This window comes from Gorilla gorilla, chromosome X (genome assembly GCF_029281585.2).
Source record: "Gorilla gorilla gorilla isolate KB3781 chromosome X, NHGRI_mGorGor1-v2.1_pri, whole genome shotgun sequence".
NCBI classification, from domain to species: domain Eukaryota; kingdom Metazoa; phylum Chordata; class Mammalia; order Primates; family Hominidae; genus Gorilla; species Gorilla gorilla.
In genome coordinates this window covers 57998365-58019153 of record NC_073247.2, presented here as the reverse complement: position 1 = coordinate 58019153, position 20789 = coordinate 57998365, and the positions used below count along the sequence as shown (strand labels likewise).

Genomic DNA, 20789 nt, shown 5'->3' with positions numbered 1-20789 from the left:
ATGGAGACAGTTTGGGGGAGCCTAACCTTTGCCTTAGTGAATTGAGGCACTCCTGAGGTGAATCCTCATTCCTCTACAAAACAATCTACAAAAAATTAATTTCTGGAAATTGAGCCACGTGGAAAAATGAAATGGTGCTGGGGCCACAAGTACTAGGAACCTAGGAATGGGGACCCTAGGAAGAGGCGCAGCCTGGAGATAGATTCCCGAGGAACCTGAATTCAGACCTAACGGAGCCAGAAAGATCTGTAGACCTGCAGCTGTTCCTGTCCCCAAAGAGGGCACCGCGCCCTGCACAGCTTGTTTGCTTCCGTTACTGGGCAAAAAACCAGGGAGCACATACTTCAAGACATTGGAAAATATCTGATTTGCGGGGAGATCCCCATCTGGGTAACACTAGGATTTGGAATGCCAGAGAAGGAATCCTGAAGGGAGGAGAAAAGAGTGGCCAAATCAAAGGCCTGGAGGTGGGACTGAAGCTGGCTGGGTTGGAGGAGGGAGTAGAGGATGGTTTGGGAAGTGTTTGACTTGGGTACTGTGGAAGCCTAGGGGAGGAGGGGATAGAATCTGAGACCTGGGGGTGAGGGGTTCCTGCAGACAGTGGCCAAAGGCAGCCCTCGAGAGAGAAGGAGAGGACATTCCTGGCAGAAGTTACAACACATGCAAAGGTACAGAGGTTGCCCCCTTCCTACCCCTCTCCTTAGAGGTGGGTTAGAGATGTATCCTTTTTACAGATGAGGAAACCAAATCTCAGAAAGATTAAGTCACTTTCCCAAGTGTATGGTGGAGGCCCCACTTGAACCCAGGCACTGTGTCTCCAGACCCCACACTATTACTGCCTTGTTTAAACCAGCCAATGATTTAATGAATAAAGGATGAACAAATGAATAAGTGGATGAGTCACCTGAAAATTCTGCAGGCGAAAGAGACTCCATATCTACTTACTTCTTGCCTATCTTCTGCTACCTCTCCTAGTCCACCATCACTGCTCACTATGGTCAAGGTCCTACCCAATCTGGCCCCTGCTACCACAACCCCCTTCAGCTTGTTCCAGCCACATTGGCACTGGATGTTTCCTCTTCCTGGCACATTCTTAAAAGAAAAAAATGTGTTGATCATAAAGTGAACATGACCCTTTGGGAATTAATTGGAGTTCTTGTATTCCCTCATCTGTAAAATAGACATTATATTATCCACCCCACTGGATTGTTGTGAGGGTTGGATGAAATGATGCATGTAAACAGCTTAGTTAAGAGTTGGGTACAATCAGTGAACAAATGATTATGAATTAGTGCTTTTATTGTAGTCAGAATCATAAAGATTTGACAGGTTCCCATATCCCACCTCTGCTTGGACTACCTCATTTGCTCATATGCAAACATTATTTGGTACCTACTGTGTGTGCACCATGGGATGGGCCTGCCTCTGTGGAAAGTTCTTGGGTGCAGGGGGAGACAGCCATGGGCACTGATGACATCAGGTAGTTATCGTAAGTTTTGGCTGTGTCCAGAGCAAAGGGATGGTGGCGTATATACCAAGTGTGTTCTGGTGTGGGGGTGGACACGCACCAGGGCTAGGGCTGCAGAGAATGTCTGTGTTGCAGATCTAGGTTTCTCCATGATCATTGGTGGGAATGTGTTTTGTCTGCGAGTGTATGCTCATATGAGTTTCCCTGGGTCTCTGTGTGTCAGTGTGTTGCCTGTGTGTGTGGGGGTATGGGTGTATGCATGCGTGTATGTAACATGCCCATGTGTGTTACCCTGGACTTGTATGTCTGTATGTATACCTAGATTGGCATGTGTTCTCTGTCTGTACATGCCCTTGTATGTTTCCTCACTTTTGTGTGTGTTTATATGTGTGTCATTTCTTGTGTGCCTCCAGGCCCCCCTTGCCACCTTGGGCAAGGGTGTGTACACCACCAAAGTGTCCACCTCCGCTTGTCTGATGCTGTCTATGACGCCCCCGCTCACTGCCTAGCTGAGCCTGTGTGGATGTGGGAGACTAATCTCCCCGCGGGCACTGCGTGTGACCTCACCCCCCTCTGTGAGGGGGTTATTTCTCTACTTTCGTGTCTCTGAGTGTGCTTCCAGTGCCCCCCTCCCCCCAAAAAATGCCTTCTGAGTTGAATATCAACACTACAAACCGAGTATCTGCAGAGGGCCCTGCGTATAAGTGCGAGTGGGTTTTAGGACCAGGATGAGGCGGGGTGGGGGTGCCTACCTGACGACCGACCCCGACCCACTGGACAAGCACCCAACCCCCATTCCCCAAATTGCGCATCCCCTATCAGAGAGGGGGAGGGGAAACAGGATGCGGCGAGGCGCGTGCGCACTGCCAGCTTCAGCACCGCGGACAGTGCCTTCGCCCCCGCCTGGCGGCGCGCGCCACCGCCGCCTCAGCACTGAAGGCGCGCTGACGTCACTCGCCGGTCCCCCGCAAACTCCCCTTCCCGGCCACCTTGGTCGCGTCCGCGCCGCCGCCGGCCCAGCCGGACCGCACCACGCGAGGCGCGAGATAGGGGGGCACGGGCGCGACCATCCGCGCTGCGGCGCCGGCGACTCAGCGCTGCCTCAGTCTGCGGTGGGCAGCGGAGGAGTCGTGTCGTGCCTGAGAGCGCAGCTGTGCTCCTGGGCACCGCGCAGTCCGCCCCCGCGGCTCCTGGCCAGACCACCCCTAGGACCCCCTGCCCCAAGTCGCAGCCATGAACTACCTGCGGCGCCGCCTGTCGGACAGCAACTTTATGGCCAATCTGCCAAATGGGTACATGACAGACCTGCAGCGTCCGCAGCCGCCCCCGCCGCCGCCCGGTGCCCACAGCCCCGGAGCCACGCCCGGTCCCGGGACCGCCACTGCCGAGAGGTCCTCCGGGGTCGCCCCAGCGGCCTCTCCGGCCGCCCCTAGCCCCGGGTCCTCGGGGGGCGGTGGCTTCTTCTCGTCGCTGTCCAACGCGGTCAAGCAGACCACGGCGGCAGCAGCTGCCACCTTCAGCGAGCAGGTGGGCGGCGGCTCTGGGGGCGCAGGCCGCGGGGGAGCCGCCTCCAGGGTGCTGCTGGTCATCGACGAGCCGCACACCGACTGGTAAGCCACTGCCGCGGACGTCTCCCGTGGGCCTGGGTCCCCAGATCGTTCTTCTGCGAATGAGCAATTATCGAGCGCCGCTTGTGTGCCTGACACCTAGCCCTCTCACCTAAATCTTTTTCCTTTAAATTATTAAGCTGGATGCTTCCTCTGTGCCCCGCCCTTGTCGCCCCCCCTCCGTCCCTTACACCTTGATGGATCCAGGGAGCAATTATCAGGCACCTGCTGCGTACCTGTTCCCTACTCCCCCTCCCCCAAAAGTCTTTGGCTTCAATATATCCTATGAGCCTTCGAAAACCGAACGTGTCCTTCCTACCCTCCCCAACCCTTGCCCCATAGGCCTTGTCCTCTAATGGATCTTGTGAGCACTTATCTAGTACCTGCAGTATGCCTCATCCAAGAGCCCTTCCCCAAGGCCTTTGATTTCAATGAGGTTTGTGAGCATTCTTTGAGAGCCTGATACTGTACTGTTCTCCTCAACCCTTGCCCTGAGGCCTTCTCTAATGGGTCTTGTGAGCATGTGTCCAGTCTATGCTATGTGTCCCACCCCAGCTCCGTCCTTAAAGTCCTTTTAAACTATTTAGTAAACATTGAGTACCTGCTGTGTATCCCACCCCAGTTTCTCTCCAAAAGCTTTGCCTTTCATGGATCCTGTGAGTTTTGATTGGATGCCTTCTCTGTGCCCCAACTCCAAGCCCTCTCTCTGAGGGCCTTTTCTCCAAAGGATCTAGGAAGCATTTGTTAAGTGCCTGATACGTGCCGCACCCCCAAACCCCTTCTCAAACAAATCATTTTCCTCCAGTGAGTTCCATGAGCAGTTTTGAACCTTCTTTGTGTGACTCATCTTCAGACCGTCTCCTCAAAGACCTTTCCCTACAGTGGATCTAGAAAACATTTATTGAGTGCCTCTTGTATCCTCCGTTCTCCAGCTACTTCTTCAAAGACTTTTCCTTTGGTGGATCCATCTAGCATTTATCAACTGCCTGCAGTGTGAGCCTTCTCTAAAAGTTCTTTCCTCCAGTGTATTCAGCAAGCATGCATTGACTGGTGCCTGCTGTATACCCCACCCTCAAACCCTTTCTGCAATACCCTTTCCTCCAGTGGCTTCAGTCTGCATGTATTGAGCACTTTCTGCATGACCCAACCTTAGACCTCTCCATAAAGGCCTGTGCCTCCAGTTAATACAGTGCTCAGATATCTGGCACTTGCTGTGTGTACCATTCCAGTCACTCTTTCCAAAGACCTTTTCTTTTAACCACTCCTTGGAGTATTTATGGAGCACCTACTGTGTACCTGATTGTGTGCCTTCTTCACAAAAGCCTTTTCTCCTATGGATGAAGAATCGAGCTCCCATAGATCAACTTTCTGCACTCCCATTTCCCCTCCCCATAGGACTTTTCCTTCAGGGATGCAGTGAGCCTTGATCAGGTGACTATATGTCCATCCCCAGCCCCACTCCCCAAAGGCCTTTTCTTCTAATGGATCCAGTGAGCATTTATTCCTTGTCTGTCGTGTGCTCCATTTTAATCATCCTCCCCCAAAGACCTTTTCTTCCAATGGCTCCCCTGAGCATTTATGGAGTGTCTTCTGTGTGTTCTGTATATTCACACCTCCTCCCCAGAATTGTTTTCTTAACAGTAGATCCAGTGAGCACATATGCTGGACCTGTTGTTTTGGGGAGTACATTCTTCTTCCTTACCCCTAGGAGAGCCTGCTCCAATCACAAGGCCTCTCCCAAGGTCCTTTCCTGTGATAAATCCAGAGCTGAGTTTATAATGATCACCGCTTTCCCACTCCCTTCAGTACCCCTAGGATTCCCTCTACCAACTTTAATTCATACCCCCAAAGGGCTTTTAGTCTATTTAAGTAACACTTATTTAAGTAAACACTTTTGCTTAATAGTTTTACTATTAATAGTTTTACTATTAATTTACTAAATAAATTTAGTAAATTTACTAAATTTACTATTTACTTAATAGTTTTACTATTTAAGTAAACACTTATTGAGCACTTACTGTATAAGTCACTTTCAACTTCCTCTTTCCAAGTCTCTGGAAATCCCTGACCCTGCCTCAAGAGCTCTCTCTCTAGGGGTCTACTTCAGCCTAAATGTATTGAGTACCAGCTGTTTACTGGTTAGATTACCTCTCCCCCAGGAGCCTTTACCGAGTAGCCTTTCTCTCTATTCAGAGCAATTTATTCATTCTGCAGATATTTATTGCATCCTTTCCATGAAAGTGTGGGAGGCATTTATTATGCACCATTATATACTAGGAATAACCCTTCTTCAGCTCCCCTTCCTTCTTTTTTTTCTAAATGCAGGTGTGCTTGAAATCCTCACCTGCCAGCTGGCCTTGCTATACCTTTTCCTCCATGCAACCCCACAATCATTTAATGAGCATTTATCGTATACTACTAAGAACCCTGCGGTAAATGCCTCTTCTCCCCTTTTTGTAGTCCCAATTCCCCCTTCAACAATCTCCATCCTGCCTTTTACACAACACAATCCTGAAAGCTCACAATGTGCACTGTTTTCCATTTATTCTAGCTAGGCCTCTTCCTCCACTTAGTAGCCATCTCCCCAGCTGCCTTTTTCTCCCCCGAATTAGTCCAGAAAACACTTATTAATCTCTTACTGTATTATTTTCAAACAGCCACATTACCATCCCTGCAGCAGGCTTCTCTGCTTTTTTCTCTATCAATCTGTAAAGCATTTATGGAGCACGTGCTGTAATTCCTTCACCAACGTCCACTCACCAACGTGTTATCTTCCTGGTTAAGTTTGCTCCATTGAAGTCAGCAAACATCAATGAGGCCTCTGCTGGATATAGGTAATCACCCTCCTTTAGACTTCCGGTCTCCACTCCAGCCCTCCATGCAGGTCCTTTGCGTCTGCTTCCTTCTTTCCATCAAGCATTTATTATCTATGGAATACTGACAAGTCCCTTCCCCTTTCCATAATCACAAATCCAATGTTTTCCATTTTTTCTTTGTCCAGAAAACATTTATTGAGCACCTGCTGAATTCAGTGAAAGATCCATCCCTTCCCCTTCTGCATCTCAGAAGCCCCCCTTTATCCCAGCATCCCCTCCAGTCTTTTCTTCCAGGCAATCTAGCAAATATTTATTTAGTGTCTACTATATGTGGGGTGGGGTGGACAAAGGGACAGAGCCTATGTATGTACGCCAGGATCAGTGTGGGGAACAGAGACCTGTTTTACCAACTTGCAGACACTCGGAACCACACTAGCTTCAGGGATTTCAGCCCCAAATGAAGGAGGAGTTGTGCAAACTCTGTGATGGAATGTACACCCGAATACAGTCTGACGCCTTTTCCACCAAACCTCACCACCCTCATTCCTTCCTGGGTCTCAATTCCTCTGTGGTTTAAAGTTGAAAACTCTAAGTTGAGACTCATCTCCCCCATTTTGTGGGTAATTTTGTCCTGTGTTTTTCTTTTTTTTTTTTTTTTTTGAGACGGAGTCTTGCTCTGTCGCCCAGGCTGGAGTGCAATGGCACGATCTCGGCTCACTGCAACCTCCGTCTCCGGGGTTCAAGCGAGCCTCCTGAGTAGCTGGGACTACAGGCACATGCCACTATGCCTGGCTAATTTTTGTATTTTTCGTAGAGATGGGGTTTCACCATGTTGGTCAGGCTGGTCTCGAACTTCTGACCTCGTGATCCACCCGCCTCAGCCTCCCAGAGTGCTAGGATTACAGGCTTGAGCCACCGTGCCCGGCTTTCTGGTGTTTCTCAAACTATGGGTCACCTATTGGCTTATGACCAGCATTTCACTTTCTTCTTGAAGTAGGATAAATAAAAATAGAGAATAACAGAGCATATTGCACATAGTAAATGGAGTTGTTGTTTAGCAAAACATATAATGTTATTCCATTAAGATATACAATCTATAATGTATATTATATATGACATACGGTATATAATACATGTGTTATACAACGGCTTTACAGTACATAATACATCTATATGTATATGTTCTTCATCATGAAATGAAATAAAATAGCATAGAAAAATCAGACTGCATTACACATAGTAAAGGTAATTATCTATTGAAACTTTAATTCCAGTTATGCATATGTATTTATATACATTCTAAATACATATACACATAATATGTAATATACAACATTTTATATGTTACATAATATATAAGACATTCTATATTCTCATATTTGCTGTACAACATATGTGTCTTATATAATACATATATAGGATGGGTTATTATGCAAATACATATATAGTGGGTTATATAAGCTTTATTTCTTACTGTGGCTTCTTTTCTCAGATATATTTCCCTGGAAGCAGACCCCGAGACTCTGAGATTTGCATGCGGATTTACTGGGGAGAGCGCTTGGGAATAACACCTGTGGGGGAGGTTGCGAGGGAAGCAGGATTGTGCAGAGGGAAAAGTTGAGCTGTGATGCAACCACAAAAGAGGCCTCAGCCAATCCTCTGGGGAGCTCTGGCACTGGAATGACCCTTCAGAGTTGTCCCAGTTGAAGCGGGGTGGCCAGGCTTTGAATTCCTATGTCAGTCATTGGCTGTAGGCTGCCGCCTGGGAGGAGGCATAATCTTGGGTGAGGCAAATCCCTGTTGCAGAGGCCAATGCCCAGTGAGGGACACCTATGAGCCATCAGCAGCAGATAATTCCAGAAGCTGAGGATAGATGCAAAGGTCTGGAGCAAGGAGGTAAGGATCTGGGGGGAGCATATAGTCCACACCTTGCACTGCTCCGATCCACTTCCTTCTTATAGTAAGTTCACCCCATTGGGGAACGGCATTTCCAGAATTCTAATCGGTCTTGTTTTCTCAGGGACACTTGAAAGAGCACGGTAGTGAGATGAGCCATAGTCTCTGCTGCTGCAGTTGATTTCAATGTCATAAATGATACTTATCCTCTCCTTCTTTTGTTACCCATTCTAGATTCCCCCCACCCTCAGCTAACATCACTCTTGGTCTGGGTGGCTCCCATCCTACAGAGATCCCTGAGCCTTTAGTCCCCATGCCCTTCTCAGGCTGTAGCTGCTGTACAAACAACCACATTTCCCATTTACTATCAAAGTTGAGCAAGGAGTACCAACAGATGCCCAAGTGGATCCCCTGGGTGCCAGACATACTCCTCCCTGCCTCCACTGTGTACCAGCAGCTCTACCTCCTCCTGAGGAGCAAGGTTGGTCACGTCCCCTGCCAAGACAATGACTCCTTTTTATGTCCCTTGGCATGAGAAACACGAAGTGCCCTGAGGGCAATCATAGCTTACAGTTTAATGGGATTCTTGCTGTGTCCCCTGGTAGCAGTGTTCCCCCTTGGAGAACCAGGACCTCTAACCTTGCAGAGCCCTGAGGGAACAGGAAGCACAATTTCAAAAGTGGATCACTGGGATTGCTGGTAAGCTGGGCCACTCCTTCCTAACCTCTGTGTCCCCAAACCGGTGTATTCTACCTGTTAGGAACACAGCACCTACAATGGCCATTGATTTAGGGTTGACACTGTTTTGGAGGATGGTGCCCATTCTTGCATGATCTCACCTTCAACCTGGGATCTTAGCTGTGGCTGCACCAAATTGTTCCATCATTCCGTCAGGCCAGCAGCTCCCGGGTGGCGTGGTGTGTAATACCATCAGTTAATTCCATGGTCATGGGCCCACTTTTGCACCTCCTTTGCTTTGCATTCCTTTACTTTGCTATAAAGTGTGTCCTTTGGTTTGACGCAGTGTTATGCGGGGTCTCGTGCTGGTGGATCAAACGTTATGTAAGCCCTTAGACAGTGAGCTGGCTGAGGTCCTGCAGTAAGAAAAGGCAAACTCAAATATGGAATATTCCAGTCAAAATCGATTACTGTTCTTTGCAGGATGGAAGGGGCCCAATCTAATCAGCTTGCCACAAAGTGGTTGGTTGGCCTTCTGGAGGGATGGTGGCGTGTCACGGATTCAATGTTAGTCTCTGTTGCTGGCAGATTGGACATTCAGCAGTAACACTGCTGCCCCCACACATACCTTCTCTCTCTGCTGCTATTGCCACTTATTCATGTGCCCATATGCTAACACTGGGGTGGCTGATTAGAGCCTGGCTGACATCATCGGGCTGACTCATGCTGTCTACCTGGTTGCCTAGTGTCACTTCCATGGCGCCATGGCAGATGCTGTCTGGTGGGTGTTAACACACGATCCAAAGATCCTCACTCCTCCCTTTTTTTTTTTTTTTTTTTTTTTGGAGACGGAGTCTTGCTCTGTTGCCCAGGCTGGTGCTGTGGTGCGATCTTGGCTCAGTGCAACCTCCACCTCCCAGGTTGAAGCAATTCCCCTGCCTCAGCCTCCCAAGTAGCTGGGACTACAGGTGTGCGCCACCACGCCCGGCTAATTTTTGTATTTTTAGTAGAGATGGGGTTTCACCACGTTGGCTAAGCTGGTCTTGAACTCCTGACCTCAGGTGATCCGCCCACCTCGGCCTCCCAAAGTGCTGGGATTACAGGCGTGAGCCACCGCGCCCGGTCTCACTCCTCATTTCTTGCCCACTCCTAGGTGTCTGCCCACATTTCTGTATCCCAGACCTCTTTGTCTGGATCTTCCAGTCTTTTTATTTCCAGGCCCCTGACCAACCAGCCAAACCATTTACCACTGCCCATAAGTGGACATGTGTATTCTAATCTTGAGGCACTTCTCTTTCTGCACAAAGGAGATGAGCAGGTGCACAGCCTGAAGCTCTGCCCACTGGGAGCTCTGCCACTGTCTTTCAAGGCCATTCCAGTTGGGTTATAGTGCAACCACTGCCCATTTTTGGCTTCCACCCACATACTAAGACAACCCATTTGTGAACCAGGCTTAGACCTTTCCCTCTTTCATCAGCTAGTTTTAAGGAGTCCCCTTAGTGAGACAGGCACTAGCACAACAGTGTGGAAGACATGGGGATCAGGGTTACTTACCTGCTCATGCACCTTGCTTGGTTCTGCTTGGGCTCAATCCTGACTGCTGGGCCCACCTGACTTTATTATTTGGCGGGCCCAGCAGGACCCAGCTTATAATGGGAACTTCTGGATGCACAATCATTTGGTGCCTGGTCAAGCATTCTGTCTCTATCAGGGCCCAGCACCTCAATGGGGTGTCTTTCTCAAAAGGCGTAAAATTCTCTGCTGCAGATGGCATGGCTTTGCTCCAAAACCCCAAGGGCCTCCCACTCAGGCTTCCCATAAGCTCCTCACTGCATCTTTCCCCACTACTGACACCTCCAGTATCATAAGATCTGCCAGATCATCTGGCCTAAATGGCAGGACTGCTTGTACCACAGCCTGGACCTGCTGCAGAGCCCTTTTCTGCTCTGGCCCTCACACAAAGCTGGTAGCTTTACATGTCGCCTGGAATATGGGTCAGAGCATTATTTGTGTGTGGGGGATATGCTGCCTCCAGAATGGGAAGAGGCCTCCTAGGTATTGTGCTTTCCTCTTCATGGTGGAAGGTGCATGATTCAATGCTTTGCTCTATTCTTTGGAGGGGCTGTCCTGGTTTACTGCCCTGGACCACTGGATTCCTAAAAATTTTACTAATGCAGCAGTCCCCTGAGTCTTTGTGGAGTTTATCCTCCACCCTCTGTAGTGGATGTGTCTTACCAGGGCAATATGCTCACCCTCTCTTGCTCATCTTGCACAATCAGTATGATGTAATCCATGTGGTGGTCCAGTGTGCTATTCCATGGGATGTCCAGATAGTCCAGGTTTCTCTGGACTATATTATGACACCAGGTGAGAGAGATAGCATAGCCCTACAGCAAGACCATCTACGAATATTATCATCAGTCTCATGTGAGTGTGAACTGTTTCTGATCCTTTTTTCTAATCAGAATAAAAAAGAATGCATTCGCCAAGTCAGCGGCCACCTGCTGTACCTGAGGTCTTATTAATCTGCTCTGGCAATGACAGCATGTCCAGTATGGCAGGTACAACTAAGGGTACTACTTGATTGTGCTTGCAGTAATCTGCAAGCATTCTCCAGGACCCATCTGACCTCTCCAGGGGCCAGACTGCTCAACTCGATGGAGATAAGATGAGACCAACACCCCTGCATCCTTTAGATCTTTCAGTGTGGCATTGATTTCCATCATCACCCATAGGATGCACACAATATTGTTTGTGGTTTATTGTTTTGTTCAGGGCATGGGGGTGTGCGCCATTTTAGAAGCTTCTATTTGGACTTCCCTACTGAAACAGCTCTTATCCCACAGGCTGAGGAGCCCATGTAGGGGTTCTGACAACTACAAAGTATGCCATTGCAATTACGCATTTGTGAACTGAGGAAGTGACCACTGGGTGGGTCTCTGGACCCACCAGACCCACTGTAAGCAGGACCTGGGCCAGGACTCATTTATCACCTTACCACTACTGTGCTTCTCAGCGTGACTGGTACCACCCTCACCAGCATATTTCTTATTAATTTCATAAGTTGAGTGTATCCTCCAGGCCTTAATCAGCTGGTGGGTTTTCCAGACTTCAGTAGTATATCTACTCCAACATGTCTGCTTCTTTGAGCCCTTTAATCCTTCCCTGTGCAATCTGCCATGGAAGTTCTGCTTCACTTAGTGTGGGCCATTGTTTACTCCAGGTTTCCAAATACCAGTGTGTTAGTAACACTTCCTAGAGTCCTCGCCAGGGTTTTAAGTTCCGTATCCTGGGAGAGCACACCAACTTCCTGTTCTACCTCCTTCGCCCATTGTCCTCAGGATCCAGTCTCATGCATACCTTCCCAGCACCTGCCAATACGTACTAGCCAGATTCTTTAGGTTCTTCTACAGATCATTTCTCTCCCTTTGCAAGCCTAGAACCTGTCCAGTCAGGTTTCACTAGGATTTCACCCTAATTTTTGGTCTGGTTTCCAGGAGGGTAGGTGGGGGGTAGACTCTGAGGGGGGCAGGCATTGTCTTACAAAGCACCTGCATCATCCAAGGCCTCTGCATTATCTTCAAGCAGAAGGTCTATATTCTAACTCAGGGGAGTAGTCTACTTCAGCAGGCCCAGTGGATGCAGGTGAGTCTGTAAGTTCAAGGTGTTTAACTGCATCTGCCCAGATATCCCCATCTCAGAGTCCTACTCCTGTCCTATTAGGGACATGAGCATGGCCCAGGAGATGTGCTGGGCCTGGGAAGTCAACTTTCTCTGAAGCTCCACCACTACGTAGAATTAAATTCTGAGCCTGGCCCTCCCTTCTGTCTGCCCTCTGACTGCAGGAGATGAGGCTTTCCTTAAATGCAGTCAGGGAGATCCTCTGGCTTTCACATTTTGCCTTGAATTCACCCTGAGCATCTCAGGTCTTTCTTCAGCTACTCAATGGCGTTTAGGGAATAGTCACCCAAGTCTGGTTACCATTTCCCTGACATCACTCAAGTTCCAGGGATATTTCACCATCCAGTACATTGCCTTCCACCAGAATCCCATTACAGCCCACCATCAGGAAAAGTCATCGCTACTCCAAAACCCTGGGGGCCTGCACTGTATTCTCCCACCTGGGAGAAGAAATTCCACACAGCATCTTTTCCTACTACTGACACCTCCAGTGTCATAGGATCTGCTGGATCATATGGCCTAAGTCACATCCTGCTTGCACCACAGCCCGGACCTGCTGCAGAGCACTTTGCATTGCTACAGCATATCGGAGGCTATCTATGCCCCACCTCCCACTACTGATGGGTCCTCACTGCCATCTGGCTGCTGGGTAACCCAGCTCCAGAATTGCATTAGACCACCCTTGTAGTTTGACTTCCATGGCCCACTGTTTTAGGTTGGGTTCCCTGGAAAAAGACTTTGAGGTGGAGATTTGCATGCAGGAGGCTTACTGGAGTGTGCCATTGGGATCAACGCTTGTGAGGAGGGTTGGGTTGAGCAGAGGAAGAGGCTGGCTCAAGATGTAGTTGCCTTAGCGGCCTCCGCTGCTCTTAGGGGGAGCCCTGGGGCTGGGAGGGTCCTTCAGAGTCAGCCCAGATTGAGGCAAGGAGGCTGGCCTTTCTTTCCCTTCATAGACCAGACCATGGGGATGCCCTCGTGAAGTAGGTGTAACCTTGGACAAGGCAGTTCCCTGTGACAAGACAATTCCCAGTGGGGACACAGCCATGAGCTGTCAGTAGCTGCCATTCAAGGTACATTGTCCCTGAAGAGGAGGCCTGAGCAGACCACCACAGTATCCAACTCCACTTATGGTCAGAAAAGTTTTAGAAACAGTGATACACCCTCATCATCCCCACTCATCAGTTTATAGATGAAAAATGTGCAGGGCTGAGAGAGATTCTCTCTCAACACTTCTGAGGGGATAGTGTCAGCGATGGTGTGTGTGTGTGTGTGCGTGTCAGAGAGAGAGCAAGGAAAAAGAAGTAGCTGTACTTGGGGTCTCTTGCATATGTCAGTCAAGTCACCAGGGTCCATTTGTGCCGTGTGTGTGTGTGTATGTGTGTGTGTGTGTGTGTCTGTCCAAGACCCTGATTGTATGCGTGTCAGTGACCAGTAGCCCTGAAAGTGTCTCTCCCCTTCATCCCCCTTCCATGATAAACCTGATTGAGGATGAGCTTCCATCCCTGGAGCAAGCAGCCTGTTGGCTAGAAATCTTGAGCCTGGGGGAGGAGGCCACCGGAAACCAAGCCCAGCTGGGGATGGGCCCGGGGACAATGACATAGCAGTTCGTGATGTTCCTACTGCTGCTCCCACTCCCCCTCCCTCCTGTTGCTCCCTCTCCTCCTCAGCTGCATTCCTCCCTGCCCCCCATCATTGCCAGCTACACTGGCTTCTCTAGAGCCACCCAGCCTGCACCACTCAATCCACTCCTCCTTATCGGATGCAGCTGCCCACCTATGGCCATTGTGTTTCTCACAGCACACAACCACACATGGTGAATGTGCTCCTCCCTGCGAAAGGGCCAGAGAGCAGAGAGATGCTTCAGGCCACACAGCCAGGCACAGGCACTGACATATACACAGGCACTAAAAAATACACAAAAACAGGCACGCTTCAGAGAAATGTAGTTTCTTTCTCTCCTTCCTTCCTTCCCTCCTTCCCCTTCCTTCCTTCCTTCCTTCCTTCCTTCCTTCCTTTCTTTCTTTCTTTCTCTTTCTTTCTTTCTCTTTTTTGCCTAGGTCTTGCTCTGTTCCCCAAGCTGGAGTGCAGTGGTGCAATCACGGCTCACTACAGCCTCGACCTCCTGGGCTCAAGCCATTCTCCTGCCTCAGCCTCCCCAGTAGCTGGGACTACAGGCATGCACCACTATGCCTGGCTAGTTTTTGTTTTTTGGGTTTTTTTGAGATGGAGTCTCGCTCTTATTGCCCAGACTGGAGTGTAATAGCACCATTTTGGCTCATTGCAACTTCCGCCTCCTGGGTCCAAGTGATTCTCCTGCCTCAGCCTCCCAAGTAGCTGGGAATACAGGCATGCACCACTACACCTGGCTAATTTTGTATTTTAGTAGAGAAGGGGTTTCACCATGTTGGTCAGGCTGGTCTCGAACTCTTGACCTCAGGTGATCCACCCACCTTGGCCTCTCAAAGTTCTGGGATTATAGACGTGAGCCACAGCCCTCGGCTTTTGTTTGTTTTTTTTTTTCAATTTTTTTTGTAGAGATGGGGGTCTCTCTATGTTGTCCAGGGTGGTCTCCAACCCTTGGCCTGAAGCAATCCTCCTACCTCCAGCCTCCCGAAGTGCTGAGATTACAGGCGTAAGCCACCGTACCTGGCCAGATAGGTGTTTTCTAAGGTTCTTTGCTGTTTACCGGTCTCCATGCAATTTCAAAGTATGTTCTAATTTACATAGTACTGCTAATTTTGTGAAGTTTTTTAAAAAAATTTACAATGGCAATGTGATGAGCAGACTAAATTTTGGGAAATACCTGCTCTCTGCAGTGTAAGGCCACATTTTACAGTTTGCAATGTCCTTTAATATTTTTGCAACTCCATGAGGATTACAACAGACATTATTCACAAAACATTCTTGATTTTTTCAAAATATTTCAATAATTATAAGGCACTTTGTGGTTTCTTTAGTAGCATTGAAGGGGCAAAAGGGTCAAGGGCCTGTGTTTTGTCTTCCCTTCTGAGATTTTATCATTGACAGATGTGTTCTGTTTTTCCTCTCCAGGGCAAAATACTTCAAAGGGAAAAAGATCCATGGAGAAATTGACATTAAAGTAGAACAGGTAAGTTGGGACATTTGGACCTGGGGGTCAGTTGTCCATACTGCAAACTGAGTGGCCATTTTTGTGTGATGTAGGTGAATCACCAGTTTTTTTCTCCTTCCCAGGCCGAATTCTCTGATCTCAACCTTGTGGCCCATGCCAATGGTGGATTCTCTGTGGATATGGAAGTTCTTCGGAACGGGGTGAAGGTCATGCGGTGAGTATAAAAAGGGTACCTTGGTGTTATGAGCAAGGCATAAGAACTCTCCCTTAGAGCTGGGGGAAAGTTCCTACCTCCCCACCCATCCTTCTGTGGGCAAGAACTTAGGCATGGAATGTGGGGAGACAACTTTTCTTCAGAAAAAGAGCCAGGGACCCCAGGATGCCACAAGTCAGAATTTAAAAAAAAAAAAAAATATATATATATATATATATATATATTTCAGACAGGGTCTTGCTCTGTCTCCCAGGCTGGAGTGCACTGGCACAATCATGGCTCTCTGCAGCTGCAACCTCTCAGGCTCAAGTGATCCTCCCACCTCAGCCTCCCAAGTAGCTGAGACTACAGGTGCGCACCACCATGCCTGGCTAATTTTTATGTTTTTTGTAGAGATTGGGGGGGTCTCACTATGTTGCCCAGGTTTGTCTCAAACTTCTGGGCTCAAACAATCTACCTGCCTTGTCCTCTCAAAGTGCTGGGATTACAGGCATGAGCCGCCACACCCAGCCTTCAATTATTAATTAAATAAACATTTGCTAGACATCTGCTGCATGCCAGATGCTGCTCTCAGGACTTCATATTCAATAAATATTTATTGTACACCTACTGTGTGCCAGGAGATATTCTACATGCTGAAAGGCCAAAAAAAAAAAAAAAGAAAAGAAAAAGAACGTGAGCCTTATGAAACTTACATTCTACTGTGAGATACACACAATACACAAATAAATAAGAAAATGTAAAAGTGCTAAGAAAAAACATAACAGTGGCCGGATGTGGTGGCTCATGCCTATAATCCCAGCACTTTGGGAGGCCAAGGTGGGTGGATTGCTTGAGCCCAGGAGTTCAAAATCAGCTTGGCCAACATGGTGAAACCCCGTCTCTACTAAAAATAAAAAAATTAGCCAGGCGTGGTGGCAGGTGCCTGTAATCCAAGCTACTCGGGAGGCTGAGGCAGGGAAATCGCTTGAACCCGAGAGGCGGAGATTGCAGTGAGCCATGATTGCTCCAGCGCCTGGACAACAGAGCAACACTCCGTCTCAACAAAAAAAAAAAAAGAAAAGAAAAGAAAAGAAAAAATATATATATAGCACTAAAGCAGATGTAGCAATTGTTGGATGATGGTGGGGTCTGCAGTTGGGATAGGGTGGCCTGGTTGCAGGAGAGACATTTGAGGAAAGACCTGATGGAGGTGAAGGAGTGATCCATGCAGATATCTAGGGGGGAAGTGCTTTAGGCAGATGGAACAGCCTTGGTAAAGGTCCCGAGGTTAGAATTTATTCTGGGCAGAACACTGAAGACAGCTTGCAGTCTGAGAGATGGTGACCAGGGAGTTGTCAGAGCTGTGTCGGTAAGCTGCAAGCTGACCTTGCTGAGAAGGGAACAGGTAGGAGAGGCTTAAAGGGGATCACCAGGTGGGCAGAGGGTAGAAAGGGTGCACTAGGCAGAGGGAACAGCTCACACATGTGTGCAGAGGTGAGAAACCACTTTGCAATTTCTGGGAGCTATGGAGATTTAAAAACTTGGTCTTTGTTTCGAGAGTGATTGGGAGCTTCTGGGGGAACTCTTAACACTCCTACCCCTGCCACACTAGGTCTCTGAAGCCAGATTTTGTGCTGATCCGCCAGCACGCCTTCAGCATGGCACGCAACGGAGACTACCGCAGTTTGGTCATTGGGCTGCAGTATGCTGGAATCCCCAGTGTTAACTCCTTGCATTCTGTCTACAACTTCTGTGACAAGCCCTGGGTGGTAAGTAACAGGAAGGGTGCCACTGGCAGAGGGAACAGCTCATGCGTGTATGTGGGAGCTTGAAACCACTCTGCGATTTGGGGAAGTGAGGGTGTTCAGAAGCTTACAGATTCGTGGTGAAGTACTCACTGACCCAGCTCTCCTGGTTCTCATAGTTTGCCCAGATGGTTCGACTGCATAAGAAACTGGGGACAGAAGAATTCCCTCTAATTGATCAGACCTTCTACCCCAATCACAAAGAAATGGTGAGTTTGGGGAAAATAGAGTGGGCAGGAGGGAAGAGTCATAACTACTGCAATAATATTAAATATTGGTATATTATCAGCGGTGCGATATCAAGAGTGTGGCTGCTGTGTGCACGTGGAGTCATGAAGTTGCTTTGTGATAGGGTCTACCATGAATTTCCTTATGCTTACAATGAAAACTAAATCATGATCCATTCTAATATTTATCAGATCCTGTTACTCATGTTATCTATTTTTGCCAGTATTAAAAACCTATTTCTAATGTGAATTGACAGAATTAATGTAATGAATCAGAATATATTACATATAGAAATTAAGTCATTATTACTAACATTATCAAATATTCCTTCTGATAGAAATTTTACCTATATTCAAATTAGGATTGCCAATAACATTTATCAATAATAATGTTATAAATTAAATTGTTGGCAAGGCACGGTGGCTCATGCCTGTAATCCCAGCACTTTGAGAGGCTGAGGTGAGCAGATCATGAGGTCAGGAGATCAAGACCAGCCTGGTCAACATAATGAGACCCCGTCTCTACTAAAAATACAAAAATTAGCTGGGCATGGTGGTGCGTGCCTGTAGTCCCAGCTACTTGGGAGGCTGAGGCAGGAGAATCACTTGAACCCGGGAGTTGGAGGTTGCAGTGAGCAGAGATCACGCCACTGCACTCCAGCTTGGGCAACAGAGTCCCACCTCAGCCTCCCTCCTATTAATTAATTAATAGAAATTGAACTTTTGGTTACTATTATGAAATATAATCACTGGCCGGGCGCGGTGGCTCATGCCTGTAATCCCAACACTTCGGGAGGCCGAAGTGGGCGGATCACCTGAGGTCAGGAGTTTGAGACCAGCCTGACCAACATGGAGAAACCCTGTCTCTACTAAAAAAATACAAAATTAGCCCGGCGTGGTGGTGCATGCCTGTAATCCCAGCTACTTGGGAAGTTGAGGCAGGGGAATCGCTGGAACCCGGGAGGCGGAGGTTGTGGTGAGCCAAGATCGCGCTATTACACTCCAGCTTGGGCAACAAGAGCGAAACTCCGTCTCAAAAAAAAAAAATATATATATATATATATAAAATCACTAATATTACAAATTATCACTAATATTATAAATTATTTTTACTGTTGTAAATTATGAGTACCTATGTCATGAATTAAATTATAGTTTCTAGTAGAAATTGAAGAATCATTACTAATAGCTTCAAAGATTATTGCTGTTATTACAAATGATTATTGCTATTACAAATTATGCTCTAATATAAATTATAAGTACCTGTTTTGGCTTACATAAACATGGCACGCAGTGGAGACTACCACAGTTGGGTCATTGGGCTACAATATGCCAGAATAAAATATGCTGAACGTTTAAATAATAGAAATTGAATTATCATTGCTAATATCATCAAATATAACAACTAATATTACAATGCATTACAGTGTTACAAATTAAGTTTATTAGTATAAATGATTAGTACTTATGTTGTAAATTGTTATAATTATTTTTTAAAAATTTAAACCCAAAGTGGGAGGATCTCGTGAGCCCAGGAGTTTGAGACCAGCCTGGGCAACATAGTGAGACCCCATTTCTACAAAAAATTTAAAAATCAGCCCGGTGTGGTGGCATACACCTGTAGTCCCAGCTACTTGGGAGGCTGAGGTGAGAAGATCGCTTGAGCCCTGGAGGTGGAGGCTGCAGTGAGCCATGATAGCACCACTGCACCCCAACCTGGGAAACAGAGTGAGACCCTGTCTCAAAACATTAAATAAATAAGTAAATAAAATTAAACCATTAGTACAAACAGTGTAAAAATTTTTACAGATATAACTATTACCAGTGTTACAAATTAAGATTACTAATATAACCCATGAGTACCTGTGTTTTGAATTATCTTGTAGTTCCTAATAGAAATAATTACTAATATGGTTAACATTCTAACTGCTATTATAAAAAAATCACTAGTATTAAAATTTTGATTACTAATATAAATTATGAGTACCACAGTTATGAATCAAATTTTAGTTACAAATAGAAATTAAATAATTGTTACTAATGCAATCAAATTGTATAAGTAATTTTGTCAATTTTTACCAATATTACAAATTATGTTTACTCATATAAATGATCATCACCAATTTTATGACTAAAATTACAATTAAATATAAATGTTGACCCAACACTATCAACTTGATTAAATAAACATTGCTACTAATATTAGCAATTCTTACCAGTATTACAAATTATGATCACTGATATACGTCAACAGTGTTGTAAGTTAAGTTTACTTACAGATAAAGATTGAATCATTAGTTTTTCTTTTTTTTTTTTGAGGAGGAGTCTCGCTCTGTCGCCAGGCTGGAGTGCAGTGGCACAATCTCGGCTCACTGCAGCCTCCGCCTCCTGGGTTCAAGCGAATCTCCTGCCTCAGCCTCCCGAGTAGCTAGGACTACAGGTGCGTGCCACCACGCCCAGCTACTTTTTGTATTTTTAGTAGAAAAGGGGTTTCACCATGTGGGCCAGCATGGTCTCAATCTGCCCGCCTCGGCCTCCCAAAGTGCTGGGATTACAGGCGTGAACCACCATGCCCGGCTTGAATCATTAGTTTTAAGGAAACCCAATTTGTTTATCATTATTACTAGTCTACATTCTTTGAGAGACAGTAGAGCAGAATGTGATTAAGAGCATGGACTCTGTAGCCAGAATTTCTGTATAAGAATCTTACCTCCACAACTTATTAGTTGCTTAACACAGGAAAAGTTACTTAAACGCCCTGTACCTCAGTTTATTCATCTGCAAAATGTAGGTAATAATAGTTCCCGCCTCATATAGTTGGTGTGAGAATGAAATTACTTGGTAAATGTAAGGTGTCTAGAACAATGCATCTGGCATATATTAACTGCTACCTCAGTGTTGACAAATTTCTCCTTCTATTCTTAGTTGGTTGAGTATTTTTGTCGTGAAAGGATGTTGGACATTGTCAAATGCTTCTGTGTTTATTGACATGATTGTGTGAATTTTGTCCTTTATTCTATGAATATGGTATATAGTACATTAATTGATTTTCATGCAAATTGATACATTCATAAGTTTGTTTATGATGTGTCTAGGTGTAGACATTTGCATTCCTAGGCTAAATCTCACTTGGCCTTGGTATAAATCCTTTTTGTATGTTGTAGGATTTAGTTTGTGATTATTTTGTTAAGGATTATTGTGTCTATATTCGTAAGAGACATTGCTCCTTAGTTTTCTTATGATGTCTTTTTCTGGTTTTGGTATCAGGATAACACTGGCCTCATAGAATAAGTTGGACAGTGTTCCTTCTTCTATTTTTGGGAA

At 46.7% G+C, this 20789-nt stretch overlaps 1 protein-coding gene across 2 annotated transcripts in view; it reads left to right on the top strand.

Moving 5' to 3' along the window:
* Positions 1-2491: 2491 nt before the first annotated feature.
* Positions 2492-20789, top strand: part of SYN1 (synapsin I) — a 48021-nt gene continuing 29723 nt past the window's right edge. Inside the window, exons 1-5 of one of the 2 annotated variants that reach the window (XM_004064076.4) lie at positions 2492-3078; positions 15198-15255; positions 15360-15451; positions 17046-17202; positions 17358-17447. In XM_004064076.4, coding sequence (XP_004064124.1) covers positions 2702-3078; positions 15198-15255; positions 15360-15451; positions 17046-17202; positions 17358-17447 — 774 coding nt within the window. In that variant the 5' untranslated portion in view covers positions 2492-2701. The remainder of the gene's footprint in view (positions 3079-15197; positions 15256-15359; positions 15452-17045; positions 17203-17357; positions 17448-20789) is intronic. The other variant, XM_004064075.4, reaches the window with a different exon arrangement.